The following is a 16,467-nucleotide window of genomic DNA, read 5'->3' on the forward strand; positions in this document are numbered from 1 at the left end:
ACAACTGGGAGGCAAGGCTTTTGCGTTGTGTTGTCAAATTTTGTATTTCTGGGGCGTTTAGTTGTGTTGTAGTCACAATGCGTTGTTGTGAGTTTTGTGGGTCCAGATTGTGGTTTTGTGGTGTAGTTGTGTTGTTACAACCGGGAGGCAAGGCTGTGTTGTGTTGTCAAGTTTTGTATTTCTGGGGCGTTTAGTTGTGTGCCAAGTTTCGTATTTCTGGGGCGTTTAGTTGTGTTGTTATAGTCACGATGCATTGTTGTGAATTTTGTGGGTCCGGATTGTGGTTTTGTGGTGTGGTTGTGTTGTTACAACCGGGAGGCAAGGCTTTTGCGTTGTGTTGTCAAGTTTTATATTTCTGGGGTGTTTAGTTGTGCGCCAAGTTTCATATTTCTGGGGCATTTAGTTGTGTTGTTATAGTCACGATGCGTTGTTGTGAGTTTTATGGGTCCGGATTGTGGTTTTGTGGTGTGGTTGTGTTGTTACAACCTGGAGGAAAGGCTTTTGCGTTGTGTTGCCAAGTTTCGTATTTCTGGGGCGTTTAGTTGTGTTGTTATAGTCACAATGCGTTGTTGTGAGTTTTGTGGGTCCTGTGTGGTTTTGTGGTGTGGTTGTGTTGTTACAACTGGGAGGCAAGGCTTTTGCATTGTGTTGCCAAGTTTTGTATTTCTGGGGCGTTTCGTTGTGTTGTTATCGCAAGATGCGTTGTTGTGAGTTTTGTGGGTCCGGATTGTGGTTTTGTGGTGTGGTTGTGTTGTTGTAACCTGGAGGCAAGCCTTTTGCATTGTGTTGCCAAATTTCGTATTTCTGGGATGTTTAGTTTTGTTGTTATAGTCACTGCGCAAACAACTTTATCATTTTATATATATAGATTATTGTGTTTACTGTATTGTGTTTTATCTTTCTGTTTTGCTGATATTGTTTACATACCTTTTAATTCTGCTTAAGTTTTGTTTCTGGGCTTGGCCCCATTTTAGCCGCCCCGACTCCCTTTGGGGATATAAATTATCATCATCATCATCATCATCTGACTAGTTAAATATTTACAACTGGCTCTCCAAATCCATTGACTTCACATCCATTTCCATGGCTTGAATATACTGAGCAAAACAAATTAAAATGTGAGCCCTGAATTTTCCATGTTTATAAAGGATACTATTTTACTACTCCATTGTATACATTATAGGACTTCAATTGATTTTGGTATTCATAGAGGGTCCTAGAACCAAACTCCAGTGGATACCAAGGGCCCACCATGCTACATTTATCCCAACATGTTATCCAATATGTTTTGTTGTTTTGTGTTTTCAAGAAGTTTCCAACTACTTAGCCCTGAGGCAAACCTATCATGGGCTCTTCTCGACAACATTTCTCAAGGAAAGATAGGATTGCTACGGTCTTCTTCTGGGAATAAATACTAAATGCTCATAAATAAGTCTTATTACTGTCAGTAAGAAGCACAAAGGAGAGTCAATTTGTCTTTATTGGTGGATGGAAGCAACTATCAAGAAGGTCCTCACCTGATCAGTCCTTGAACTGCAAGAAAGTCCTTCCTCATCTTGAGAATCAAAATATTTCATGTACATTATATTTCAACTGGCTGGCATTATTAAAATGGCAATATTTAAATGTTAGACATTATTAAAATCAAAACATGAAAATATTTAAATGTTAACAATTTGGAATGCCAGTTCAATAATGTACTAGCATTTTAAATTGTCTAACATTTAAATATTGTCATATTTTGATTTTAATAATGATTTCTCTCTGCATCGGATTGTATTTTACCTTGTATCCTATTTGTGATTGTATATTCTTTTTCAATGATGCTCTGTTTAATATATGATCTGGTTATACATCAAGGCATTTTGAAATATATGACTGGCTAAAATTCAATAAAGTATGCAATTACATCAGACTGACTGAAAATTATCATAAATTCAGAACTTATTTTCTTTTCAGCGATGTCAGAAACCCAATATTGGATATTCATCTGTAAAACAATAATCTCATCAAAGGACAACAATATTCACAAATCATCTCATTTGTATGATATTCATGACAATATTGGGTCATTTCTGCTGTATTCTGATTTCATGCTGTCCTACTAGCTTGCAAATATGAATTAGTTTCCTTAATTTGTGAACTACATGTGGTAACTATCACATGAACATTCAATATCTCTTCAGTCTAAAATGTTAAATAACTAAAAGAAATTCGATCCAAGAATATGGGGTCAGAAAGAGGCCAATTAACTCATTTTGTGGGTTGGCAATTGGCCATTCAAACATTAGGAACTCATCTGTATCTATCAAATGTTCTAGGGCCTATCTGAAGTAGCAACACTCTGGACTGGCCCTGGAGGCAGATAAAAATGGCAAAGCATTTCTATTTATAGAATAAAATACTGTTGATGAACATGTAGTATATTGATAGTATCTGGGTATGACTGTGAATGTCATACCCAGGGGGTGTGGTAATGTTTGAGTCATAACCATGTGAGGGTTATTGCAAATGGATTGCATCAGTCAGTGTCCCTTACTGATGACCTATCAGCAGGTGGCGATATAAGGAGGATGGAAGAATCCATCTTTCTCTCTCCTGTGTGACTCAGTGTGAGTATCTGCCTATTCTGTATGTGACTAAGGACTCCAATTGTTTGCAAGTGCAAGGAAAGAGGATCTGCGCATCGTGTTTATATATATTGCAACGGGGAGAATTAAAGCCTCTGAATATTTTGGATAAAACTGAATCCCTGAGTTGACTCAGTGTGTAGATGTCCTGTTTTGTCTTGCAAGAACAGCCTTAAGACACTGTGGTAAGTACATGAAAACTGCTTTACTTCAGCAAAACATAAAGTACAGCACACTCAGTGGAATAATGCAAAAGAAAGTTTTAGGGCAAATGCATTTCTTAGTCTCAGATACAGTCTCAAATCAAATAGTAGTCTTACTTCAGACAAAGAAACAGCAATAAATCCAGATGCAGACTCGGAGCAGGCACACGGGGAGCGAAGGCATTAGAGTCAGTTAAGTGCAGCAAGAGCCGGCTGCACCTGCTTCTGCTTTATAGCTCTGAGTCCCCTCACAGATGCTAGGGCAGTTTCTAATTACTCAGCTGCATTTCTGGCAGCTATTCTAGCTGAATGACGTCTCTGTTCTGTTTCCTTTCGCCTCTCCTGAAAAATCCCCTCCTCAGATTCCAACTCACCCTCAGATTCATGAACACTTTCCTGCTCCCCTTCCTCTTCTGAAGAAGAGGAATCCCTAACAGTAGATAAGCTAGCAGTAGGACTCTGCTGATAGATGGTTGAAGCATATATTTGCTGTGAAAAGACTCTACTGTATTTTGCTTTCCTTTGGGACACTTGCTATCCAGCTTGTAGCAGTTCAGGGAAGTCATGATTTGGAAACTATAAATCACTTCAAGTACCACCATCCTGCAACAAGCTACACACTCAGTGTATGCCTTACAGTGGGGCAGAGGCTTCATAGTCCAGCCAGGCTAACCAGTTCAGTCCCAATGGATCATCACTTTACCTTTCCTGTCACCATTGGAAGTGACGAACAGTCACAGAGCTCCCCCAGAGCCCTGTGTCCATATAGCATGGAAACAGGAGGTGATGTGGGCACCCATCATGGCAATGGGAAGTGTTATGCTGAGCACAGGGAAAGAGAATGGCAGCCCATGTCGCACTGTACATTCTCAACCTTTCCTTAATATGAGCCTCAAGTGGTTTATCCAAAATTCCCTGGACACCACTGGGACTTCCACGAGTGACATCTGGTGCAATTCATGGCCCTGGGGATGAGTCTCAATGTTCTTAACATTTTTCACGCAGCACAGGTCTTTCAACCTTTCCTACCTCAAAACTTAAAACCAGAGCTGGAATTTCATATTTAGAAATGGTGGGATGTGGAGATGTTTCAAAGACTTCAGAAACTCAGCACAAAAATGAGGACGGGAATTTGTCACTAACTCTTGGGACTGTGTTTCTATGGACTGCAGCTTTTCATTGACTCTTCAAATAAGCTAAATTATATTGACCATTAGACACACTATGCTTTTCTGACACCTATCATTTACATCTTGGTATTTGTGGTGGCCCAAAGACAAATTCAAAATCCCTCAGCAAGGGCGCAGCAGAAAATGAAAGCAAGAAAATGTCACCATTATTGTTTGGGCTTATTTGTGCCTGACACTCACGTGAAGCCAGATAGGAAATGTGGCTCTCAGTCGAAAATTTTTTCCCTCAACATTGGAATAAGTAATTTTTTATTACAGTAATGCCCCCTGCACATGAATGGCAGGAGCAGAGATTGTTATAGTTTATTATCTCCATGATGTACAAACATATACTAAATATTTTTATACAGTAATTTCTGTTGACTCTTTTCCGGCATTGTTCAGAATGAGTAATACATTTTAAATAGCATTAGTGATTCAGCAACTGAATTCTTGATGTCCATGAAAAAATTGAAACCCGCAATGTAACATTTTCATTTTCTGTTAGGTTCTACAAGGGTAAGGTCTAGCTCCTGTGTATAGCAATGACATGAGATAATTGCATAGTTACTAGCAGAAGATGTTGGGGCCCCTGGGAGTGAGGACTTCGAAAAGGTTGCTGGGTCGCTCATTATCTCTTTCCCTTCTCTTGTTTCTGTTTTGCTCTGTTTCATCACAAGAAAAACACAGTGGAATACAAATGAACCGAGACTTGGCAGAGCCTAGGCCAATCCTGTGGGTGTAATTAATCAGGACAATAATCAAACTCAACCCGTTCTAGGCAATTTGTGAGCCCAATTCAATGGGCATGAGGTGGGGGAGCCTCATGCCCATTCCAAAGCCATCGCCTCTTGAATGACAGCTTTATATATTGATGGACAGGATGAAATTATCTGGTTAACCCATCTCACAGTTTTTAATTAGAACAATGCACCACTTGTTAAATTTAGGGAGAAAACAGAAAAGAAGGAAATGCCTTCGGCAACTATGTGCTGTAGACAGAGATAGGCAAATCAGTCCATATCAATTTAACATTTGTCCATCCATATAAGATTTTTAGACTTCTTTGGGCCTTTCCACATAGCTACATAACCCAGAATATCAAGGCAGAGTAACCCACAATATCTGCTTTGAACTGGGTTATACTGCCATATAAGCCAGTTCAAAGCAGATAATGTGGGACTTTATTCAGAATGTGTGGAAGGGACTTCTGTCATGGGCTACAGATTCCTCACCAAATGACAACTCTCAGAATTCCATAGCACTGAGACATGACAGTTAAAAGGTTGCCAAATTCCATTAATTTTAGGTAAAGGTTTCCCCTGACGTTAAGTCCAGTCGTGTCCGACTCTGGGGGTTGGTGCTCATCTCAATTTCTAAGACGAAGAGCCGGCATTGTCCGTAGACACCTCCAAGGTCATGTGGCTGGCATGATTTCATGGAGCGCCGTTACCTTCCCGCCAGAGTGGTACCTATTGATCTACTCGCATTTGCATGTTTTTGAACTGCTAGGTTGGCAGAAGCTGGAGCTAACAGCGGGCGCTCCCCACTCTCCGGATTCGAACTTTCGGTCTGCAAGTTCAGCAGCTCAGCGCTTTAACTCACTGCGCCACTGGGGGCTCCATTAATTTAGATGCAGCCTAAGTATCCATTTTGCTTGATTGTGGGTTTCTGGGCATGCCATTGTTCATGTTTCACATCCAGTCTCATGCAATATTTCAGAAATTGATTTTCATCGATTTCTATATTATTATTATCACCATCATCATCATCATCATCATCATCATCATCATCATCATCCAACAGTTGTAGTTAAAGTGCTGGAGGGATTTAGCAATTTTATACTAGTTAAGCATTAGGATGATTTTGTTCTAGGGCTAACATTCCTCTTTCCCTTCCTTGATCTCTGTTGAGTCTGTGTCTGAGAAACAATGGCTGTATTTAAAAGATGGGGGTAGATCAGGTATGGGCAAACTTCAGCCCTCCTGGTGTTTTGGACCAACTCCCACAATTCCTAACAGCCAATGGCTGGGTTTTCTGGGAGCTGAAGTCCGAAATACCTGGAGGGCAAAAGTTTGCCCATGCCTAACATAGACAGAGGTACGGAACAGTGAGTGACAGAATAAAAAATTGAGACAAAGTAGAACCTCAGTTCTAGAAGCCAGATGTTGATCCATGCAGCAATTGTTGCAGTTGCAGCATATACTCCGTCATTGTTTAAGGGCCCCTGAAAACATTTAAACTATTCCTTCTCCCTTTTAATTTTTTGGGTGTTTCGTTTTTTTTGTCTCTCTCTTCTTACAAATAATCAATATCAAACCAATGCATCATTTCTTCAGTGGACACATTGGAACAAAATTCCAGATTGTAACAGATGAGGCATTTAAAAAACCCCTTGAAATGTCAAGCAAGAATTATCCCCCTCTAAGAGTCATTCCTATTAGCGAATTAAGGCACTTTCCAATTCAATGAGTCCCGAAAGTGTTGAACACTATTAAAATCATATATATCATTCACACATGTTAAGTCATTCCATCCAAGAAAAAAAAAATACAAAATAAATTAGAAACCTTATCGTAACAGCAGGGCAAATCATATAAACCAAATTAAACTCTGTCACATTTGGAGGTTGAGCAGATTATTTTAAAAAATGGCTTGTACTCTGTTTTTGGTTAAATTTGCACTTGGTCTGTGGGTTTGATTCCAGGACCTCCTTATCCATGGATGCTCAAGTTCCACAGTGGCAAAGTGAAATGGAACCCCATAATAAAATGCCAAATCAGGATTTGCTCCATTGATTTTTTTAAAAAATATTTTCAAACCACAACTACAGAAGTCGTAGGTATGGAGGGTTGACTGTGTATTCTGCCTTTCCTCCAAGGAATTCAAAGTCATGTACATTGTTCTATCACAATTTTGTCCTGAGATCCTTTCCTGGAAACCTGCTTGGAACTAGTCAATCCAAAGGCAATCATTTTGAGTAGCACTGCTTGAAGAGATGGAATGTTGTTGACTTAAAGTCCATGTCTACATTGGTCAGTTATTCTGGAACCAAAAGGTGACCACGTGCATTGTCCCAAATCGGTTCAGCTTTGCTGGGATCCCATGAGACTTGCTGCTGCTCAGTCACCCAGTCGATTCTGACTCTTTGTGACCTCATGGACCAGTCCACGCCAAAGCTCCCTGTCGGCCGTCGCCGCGCCCAGTTCCTTCAAGTTCATGCCAATCACTTCAAAGATACCGTCCATCCATCTCGCCCTGTTGGCCTCTCTTACTTTTTCCTTCCACTTTCCCCAGCATCATGATCTTTTCCAAGCTTTCCTATCTTCTCATGATGTGGCCAAAATACTTCATCTTTGCTTCTAGTATAATACCTTCCATCCAGTGAGCAGTCGGGCATTATTTCCTGGAGGATGGACTGGTTGGATCTTCTTGCGGTCCAAGGCACTCTCAGTATTTTCCTCCAGCACCAGAGTTCAAAAGCGTCTCTCTTCCTTTGCTCAGCCTTGCTTATGGTCCAGCTCTCGCATCCATAGGTTACTATGGGGAATACCATTGCTTTGGACCTTCGTTGCCAGTGTGATGTCTCTTCACTATTTTATCAAGGTTGGCCATTGATCTCCTCCCAAGAAGGAAACATCTTCTGATTTCCTGGCTGCAGTCTGCATCTGCAGTGATCTTTGCACCTAGAAATATAAATTCTGTCACTGCCTCCACATTTTCTCCTTCTATTTGCCAGTTATCAATAGGTTATTTGCCAGTTATCAATAGTAGTTGCCATGATCTTGGTTTTCTTGATGTTTAACTGCATCAAGAAAACCAAGAAAAACATGAGACCTACCATCCATTTTATCATCACTGCTTCCAGACATCCATAGAGCTTTGTATGAACTTCCAGCCATCATAGGTGCCATGTGCTGACATCAACATAGGTGACACATGGCCAGGAAAAAGAAGAAGCCAATCTCTCCACCTCAACATGGAGTGCCAGCAATGGCCAGGAACTTACATGGAGTTCTGCGGATGTCTGGGAGCAGCAAATGCATTGGGACAGCCCATCTCTCTTTCCTTGCACTGGTGAGCACATTGCCCAGTGTACACATAGGACTGGTCTGAATTGAATCCTATTCTACTGTTTTCCCCCTTTCCACCTCAACACTGTAGGGTTATTCCACAGTTTATGACAAACTCTGGAGCATTCCCCAACTTTTCTTAACATGAAGCTAAAATGAAGTAGCTCAGTATAAGCTGCATATGCATACCTACCAGAAATACATCATGGGGATAGTCAGGATTGAACTCACAATGAGTACAGGTTATATAATTCACCTAAAATGAACTTCAGTATTCCTAGTCCACCACTCCACCAAAAAGACGCTGAATTAATAAAGGACCCCATCTGAACAACCTCAGATAAGATAATGTTTAATTGGTGGTGGATTTAGTACACAGAGAGACAATCAAGAGTGGTTTATGCATTGCTAGTGGCAAATGAGACTGTGAGGACATAATAATCCACTGGAGAGATCATTATTAGTGGACTTCTGTGACCAGAGAGTTACATATACATTGAGTCAACGGGGATCTGAAATGTTTGCACCCAATAACTGTGAATCCATAAGGGCCTGTTATTCCCATAACTCAGATTAATGGTCTCTCTCTGTCTATGTTTGGCAAGACTTCCACTGGGGTGAAGGACCTTGTGAGGAGAGGTCAAGAAACAAACTTAATTGAGATGAGTTTTGAGACCAAAATCCTAGTTACATTCCAAATGAAGGCATTGTATTATATATTTAAAATCACTACTTCTTTCTGTGTGCATCCAGAAAGCAGGAAAATTCCTCTGCTGAAACATAATAGGACATATTTAAAAGGAGAGCAGGCATTGGTAAAAGAAATGGGCAACTTTTAAAACACAATATCGTGAAGATATTTTTTTTAATGGTCATTCAAAGAAAAAGCACGTCTCCGTGGAGCAGCACCGGTCGTTTGCCTGGGAGATAAAGTCCGTGCTATCCTTTTACCACCTCCAGCCCTTCAAGAGAAGCCTCAGGCTGTGAAAGGGAGAGTGGAGAAGCATCATCATTTTTGCCTCGCAGTATTCATATATTGATTTCTTATGTTCCCTGGCACACTGGTTGCCTGACTCAGTTGACCGAGTGGAAAGGGATTCCATTTCCAATTACTTTAAATGACAATATCATCAAAATGTTATCTACATCAGCAGTTTGGGAGGAAAAATTGTGTGACCTGATCTTTCCCTTTCTATGCATCAAAGCAGAAGAGAGTGAGGAATAAATATAGCACTTGACGATTTGTGCGACTGGGGAGAAATGAAGTTACTCTACTGTTACACCAGCTAAACAGAAGCCCAGAATTTCAATTCTGCATGCCCGCTCCCATCTCACATTCTCTATCCTGGAAACTTGAAGGAAGATGGAAGCTTGCGTCTCAGTAAGGTAATAAACATTGTGGCTGCAGTCATAGGATAGGGAGTCATTGCAGAACAGACAGATTTAAAATATTGCTTGCCTAATAAGGTTAGTTTCATTAACTTTTAGTAGGCAACTGGTTACCATTCCATACTCTCCGATATTTTACAGATGAAAGCCTGGATGTGTGCAGCCGAGTGACATCAGAATGTGGCCAAGAAGGCAAATGGTAATAAAAGGAAGAAAATGCAAAAACTTGGAAAGGCTGCAGCAGTTTGCTTTTGCCTAAGCCTAATGGAAAGGGCAAGATTCTGCCTCCTCTCCTCTTTCCACTCCTGAGTTAAGTGAGCAGAAACTACTTCTGAAACAAGTCTGCAACAAAGGAAGTATGGGACTGTCTAGACAGATTTAAAAAAATCTTACTTGTATCCTGATACATGTATCCTGATACTTGTATCCTTGATCCTGATAAATGAAACATAGCCCCTTTAGCTTCTAGGTGTTTCTTCTAGGCTTTTATGGGGCCCGAGCTTAGCACAGCAGGCTAAAGTGCTGTGCTGCAGAAAGAGCCTGCTGATTGAAAGGTCAACAGTTTGTGCCCGGGTTGAGCACCCATCGTTAGCCCCAACTATCCTGCCCACCTAGCAGGATCAAAAGAGAAAAGCGAGTAGATAAAATAGGTGCCACTTTTAAGCGGAGAAGTTATAAATGCGCCTTTAAGGACATTGATTGCGGCATGGAAGCTCTAAGAATGACATGAAAAATGGAGCAACAGCACACCCCCCCCCCCCCGCCCAAATGGCTCCAAAGCCAACCTCCAAAGATGCAGGAAACAGGATTGCCTCTTCTGTGTTGTCTGTCCTTGTTAAACTGTGTAATCGGCATTGAATGTTTGTCATATATGTTTTCTGTAAAGCAGCTCTGAGTCCCCTTCGGGGTGATGTAAATAATGTAAATAAATAAACCAAAACTCACTTCTTGCTTCACTGTTTTTTCTACTATTGTGCCATCTAGATCGGGGGCCCTGGTGGCACAGTGTGTTAAAGCGCTGAGCTGCTGAACTTGCGGACCAAAAGGTGCCAAGTTCAAATCCCAGGAGCGGAATGAGCACCTGCTGTTAGCCCCAGCTCCTGCCAACCTAGCAGTTCGAAAACATGCAAATGTGAATAGATCAATAGGTACCACTGGCGGGAAGGTAACGGTGCACCATGCAGTCATGCCGGCCACATGACCTTGGAGGTGTCTATGGACAACGCTGGCTCTTCGGCTTAGAAATGGAGATGAGCACCAACCCCCAGAGTCGGTCACAACTGGACTTAACGTCAGGGGAAAACCTTTACCTTTACTTACCATCTAGATCAAAATGGCTTACATGGGGCTTATTGGGTTGGGACAGATTGCTGATTGGTAAGTGTTCACCATTTTTATTACACATTTGACCTTATCACATGGGGAAGCCATCCCTCCCCCATGCCGTTGTGCCAGCAAGCATGGCAAAACAGCTGGCACAAGGGGCGACTGTCTCTGCCCCAATCCGGTGCATCACCACTTCCATCACACAATGAGTCGCTGGAGTCGGACCCTCTGCCGGAAGTCACACAATATCATGTGGTGGCAAGTGTGGGGCTCCATCCCCGAAGAAGACTGAAAGCATCCTAGGATGTTTGATTTTGTCAATCTTATGAAGTCCTAAAGTCCTCCTTCCTAGGATGTATACTTTCTAACATTAAAGATCTTTTTATATTATGCTGGTACTCAGCAGAGGTGAAAAATGTTAGGGGTGTATGCTGGGATGGGGAGTTAAATCAATAATCCATCGCCCTGACTGATTTGATGAGTCAGTTCTCTCCGTCTGCTCACCCAAAGGACCACTTTATGCAGCAGCAAAGTGGCACCAACAAAACGACAGCTCAGTCATTGTTTTACTGCTGATCCCAGCAGGTCTAATTACTTTATTATACAAGTTATTTACAGTTACTGAAAGCCATAGCTCTCCGGACACATGGTGTGTCTTCTCCACTTGCCTCGGCAGTTATCTGTTCAAACTGGCACCTCCTGCATTACTCAGTTCATGATGAAAGTTCCGGCCAGACAGTTCAAACAGAAGCCCTGACCTATTGGTCCTGTGGGCAATCAATCAAGCTGGTTTATGCTTAACTCGTGTGCTGCTGGAATGCTCTGCTGGAAACACACAGTTGCAAACACCCAACAGCATAACTTGATGTTTGACCACTCCCAGGGAGACTTCTTGCGATAACAGACTGCAATCCAGCCCAGCCAAAATTTCCAGTATCTCAACACAGAAACAGTCTAAGGACCCAACTACTTCATCCTGCAATGAACAATGTGACATTACATTTAAGTTGGACCACCTTAAGAACTAGCTGTTTACCACCAAGGACTTGGCTTAACCGTTGATAAACTTAGTGCCTATTGATGAGCCCTCTCATGTTAGGAGGAACCTGGAGGGAGGCCCTGTAGTCGACCTACTAGCGATGAATGAGGAAGAGATCGCAACCACATCCCCAATACAACTTTTGGAACCTAGGAGGGGTAACAACACACCCCCTCCACAAGAACTGTCCTCTAACCTAAAAGTCCCAGTGCAGACTATGACCCTGGATATTGGTGGTGATCCAGATTTGCTTACAACATCTTGACAACTACATTTGTTATCCTGGAACATTATGGGGTGGTCAAATAAATTCCATGATGCAGACTTTGCAATGTATTTGCAAACATTTAGAATAATTTGTCTGCAAGAGACATGGGCTGAAGAAGCTAACTTACCTTCTCTTTATGGTTTTAGATCATTCTCAGTTCCAGCTGTAAAAACAAGTTCTAAAGGTCGAGGCAGTGGTGGCCTCACTACACTTATCTCAGTAGAACTGCAAGTCGACATCCAACCCTTGGTTAGTACCCACCCTCAATGCATACAGGCCCTTCTCATTAAGTGCAAGCATTTTGGTGGTTTAATTTGTAAAAATGTTTATTTTCCACCTAGACTACCAAAAAATGGAGGCCCTAACAATGTTTGGTCTAGCCTATCCGAAACCCTTACGCTATTAGAAAATCAATACCCCTCCACAAAGGTTCTTCTGTGTGGAGACTTCAATGCCAGAATTGGGGCAGAATTGAAACAGGTGGAGGGCACAAATTTTGGACAAGTCTTCCAGGTTACACCTGCTGCCAGGGTTTCACAAGACTCAAACAGCAACAAATCAGGTAGGAGCTTTTTAGAGATTCTTTCCCTCCACAATTTGCAGTGTCTTAATGGAACCCAATATGATAGAACGCAGGGTGCCTACACCTATGTCACTAACAGAGGAGCTAGCACAATAGATTACATGGCAGCCTCTGTCAACCTGCTCCCAGACATACAAAGCTTTGCAGTCAAAAATAGGATAGAAAGTGACCATTTCCCTCTGTCACTGATATTTGACTTTGAATTGTACCCACCATCACGGCCCTGTCAAAATCTAAATGGAATTCACATGGGAGAGCAGAGAATAAGGTGGTCTGTCAATTTAGATAACTCCCTTCACCACATAATCAAGAGTACTCCTTTTAAAAATCTTCACCAATACATCCTAGACTCCAACTCAGATATATTACTTGCCTACCAATCCATCATCCAGAATCTCAGACCTACATTGGTCTGTAAAAAACAATCTAACCCCAACAAAGTGGGAACCAATAGATGGTTTGACTCAGAATGTAGAGGCGCCAGGAAGGCACTGATGGACTACTCTAGACAGGCCCTTAGAAATAAAGACAACAATACAGCTGTTATCCTAGCTTCAATGAGGGTATCTTATAAGGCTCTTATAAAGCAAAAAAAAGACATATATGCCAAAGAACAGTGGAAACAACTAGCCTTAGCAGTGACGCAAAAGAATGAGAAACTGTTCTGGGATATAACCTCTATAGGAATGCATATTGTCAGACCGGTAGTACTTGGGCATATTTCATCAGAGCAATGGTTCACTCACTTTAGTGGGCTCTATGGAGCTAACTCCTCAGAGAATCATCCGCCAACTATCTTTGAAATGTCCTGTTTGCCACTCTGGCTGCCAGTGACAATCTCTGAGATAAAGAAGCTGATTGCAGCTTTAGCCTTGTGTAAGGCTCCAGGGGAAAACATGATGCCCCCAGAAATATTTAAAAACTTCCCAGAATGGTGGGCCCCAATATTAGCTAAAGTGTTTACACATATCAACAACTCAGGTTTAATTCCAGAGGGCTGGAAACAGAGCATAGTTGTTCCTGTTTACAAGAAGGGTGACAAGCAAGACCCCAACAATTACCGACCCATCAGCCTCTTAGATATTGATTCTAAGTTATATAGCAAACACCTATTAAACAGATTAGAGGATTGGGAATCTGCTAACCACATTATTCACCCTGAACAGGCTGGTTTTAGAAAAGGTCAGAGCACAATTGACCAGTGTCTGACTCTGTACTTCCTAGCCCAACAAGCAATCGCAGGACCAACTAAACACCTATTTGTAGCCTTTGTTGATTTAGCTCAGCATTCGATTCAATTGACAGAAACTTGTTGTGGCAAAAATTGACCAACACTAATATAGATAAACGCCTGTTGTTTCTTATTAAGGCACTATACTCTGACACCACAGCTAGAATAAGAGTTGGCACCTCTGGCTCACTAACTGATGCAATTCACACCAGTAAAGGAGTAAAACAAGGCTGTCTGCTGGCACACACACTCTTTAATTTATACTTGAATGATATAATAACAGCACTTTCAGGTCCAGAATTCTTCCCACCCTCAGTCGGTTCAAAGAAGATTTCTGCTCTTTTATATGCAGATGATATGGTGTTAGTCTCATTCGCCCAAATAGGTCTAAGAAGGCTACTTACTAAACTGGGCATATACTGCTCCAAAGAAAAGCTGAACATCAATTATAATAAAACAAAGGTGATGGTGTTCGGAAAAAGACACTCACAGTTCAGATGGTCCATTGGTGGCCATCAGATTGAACAATGCAGGGAATTTAAGTATCTGGGTGTATATTTTTCAGAGACTTTATCATGGAAGCCCCATATAGAACATAGCAGAGAAGTGGCACTAAAATCTATTGGAGGAATCCTCAGATTTTATAACACAGCAGGTGGCCATCTGGTTGCCCCTGCTCTGAAAATATTCCAGAGCAAAGTTATTGCCCAGATTCTGTACGGCGCCCCAGTCTGGGGATGGGACGATTCACAGATACCAAAATTGGAGGCCATCCAGAATACATTTCTTAAGAAACTGCTGAGACTACCACCTGGCACTCCAGCAGCCTTGGTCAGAGCAGAGGTTGGTTTACCCTCCATAAGATCTCGCATTCACTTCTCCCTATACAACTATTGGAGAATCGTAGAGGATTCCCCAGCTAGGATTTTCCCAAAGCTATGCTTTGAACATCTATCTGAATGCAAACTTTGGAGCTTAAAACATCAGAAATTGCTGAACATATACCCTACCCTGTCTCATGAGCCTTCAACCCTGAGTTCAAGAGAGAAGTTGCATGAATACATTTATAACCAAGGTATTCAAATGGACAGGCAGGCTATTAACAGCAAATTCTCAACATGGTACAAATTATACAAACTCGACCATGAAAGGGCTATGTATCTAACCAACCTCACATTCCCTAACCTCAGGCAAGCTTTTACAGCTCTACAATTCCAAAGCATGCCCTCAGCAGTGCTGGATGGTAGATACTCGGGCACTCCTTTGCCTAGCCGGATATGCGTATGCGGGGCCTCAGAAATTGAGGACCTGCCCCACTATTTGTTTGCCTGCACTCTATACTCTGCACCAAGAAATAAATTCTTAGGGCCCATTCTATGGTACCTACGATTGAATACGGTTGCAGAAAAGATCTTCTACCTTTTATCTGACACCAACTCCACAATCACATATAAGGTCTCTCTCTTTACCTTGGCAGCAAACAAAATCAGAGCAAGACTGATTGCGGACATTGCAGTCGACTGCGCCGGAGATGCTTTTATCTAGTTTTTAACATGACTGATATTTTATATTGGCTTTTTACTGGTTATATTTTGCAAGCTCTGTTTTATACTCCAGGCACCGTGGTTTTAACTGTGGAAGTTTACAGGGTTTCTACAGATGCTTGGTTGATATTTTTACATATGTTTTTTAAATGACTGATTTTATACATTGGCATTTTACCGGTAATTGTGCAGTCCCCAGCACATGTTGCACTTGTGCTGCTGCACCACACAATGTATAGTTTGCATGTTCTGTTTTATCCTGCTTGCATCCTACTTTTAAGTGTTGAATTTTACAGTGTTTTGTATAGACGTTTGTTTGATGTTGTTTCTGTAAATGCATATGACCATTGGTCGGAGCATTAATAAATTGATTGGTATGAAACTTGATATAACATTTTACTTTAACAACAAAACACAACAAAAAATACATGGCAACAATACTACATGAGAAAAGGACCTTGGGATTATATTTTGAGCATAAATATATAAGACAGCAGTGTGATACTGTGACAAAGAATGCTATTTTAACTATTAAAAGGAATACTCGGAGGTGATTTTGCCAATTCCTTCATCAGAGATGATGATGATGATGATGATGATGATGATGATGATGATGATGATGATGATGATGATGGCTTCTCACCCATCTTTCCACAAGATTTGAAGCAAGGCACAATGTAGTTAAAACACATAGGTGAAATACATACTGGTAGCCTCCCACCCAAGTACTACTAAACAGAGCTGACTTTGCTTATCTTCCAAGATCAGATAGGCTCTGATGCATACAGAGCTATCTAATGCTTTTCAATATGTGAACTTCAAGCAGCTCAGCAAGAATCTATATGCCCTTTCATTTTGTTTTTCGGGGGGGGGGGGGGAATGCTTAGTGTTAAGCAACGACAAGAAAAACTTTTGTCAAGCAGATGGATCAAGTTGATAAATGTGTTTTATCAGCAGAATGGATTAGGTTGTTTATATTTTGTCCCCCACACTTTCAATTCATCCTGCCAAT

The 16,467-nt window shown here is 41.4% G+C and overlaps 1 protein-coding gene across 1 annotated transcript; it reads left to right on the top strand.

Annotated features, from left to right (window-relative positions):
* The first annotated feature begins 11,580 nt into the window (after nt 1–11,580).
* LOC134293532 (uncharacterized) lies at nt 11,581–15,819 on the top strand. Its single transcript, XM_062961371.1, has 2 exons — nt 11,581–12,659; nt 15,389–15,819. The coding sequence occupies exons 1-2, from the start codon at nt 12,122–12,124 to the stop codon at nt 15,454–15,456; spliced, it is 606 nt and encodes a 201-aa protein (XP_062817441.1). The 5' UTR covers nt 11,581–12,121; the 3' UTR covers nt 15,457–15,819.
* Nucleotides 15,820–16,467: the final 648 nt, after the last annotated feature.

Source organism: Anolis carolinensis, unplaced genomic scaffold (genome assembly GCF_035594765.1).
Source record: "Anolis carolinensis isolate JA03-04 unplaced genomic scaffold, rAnoCar3.1.pri scaffold_8, whole genome shotgun sequence".
In the NCBI taxonomy this organism is placed as follows: Eukaryota; Metazoa; Chordata; class Lepidosauria; order Squamata; family Dactyloidae; genus Anolis; species Anolis carolinensis.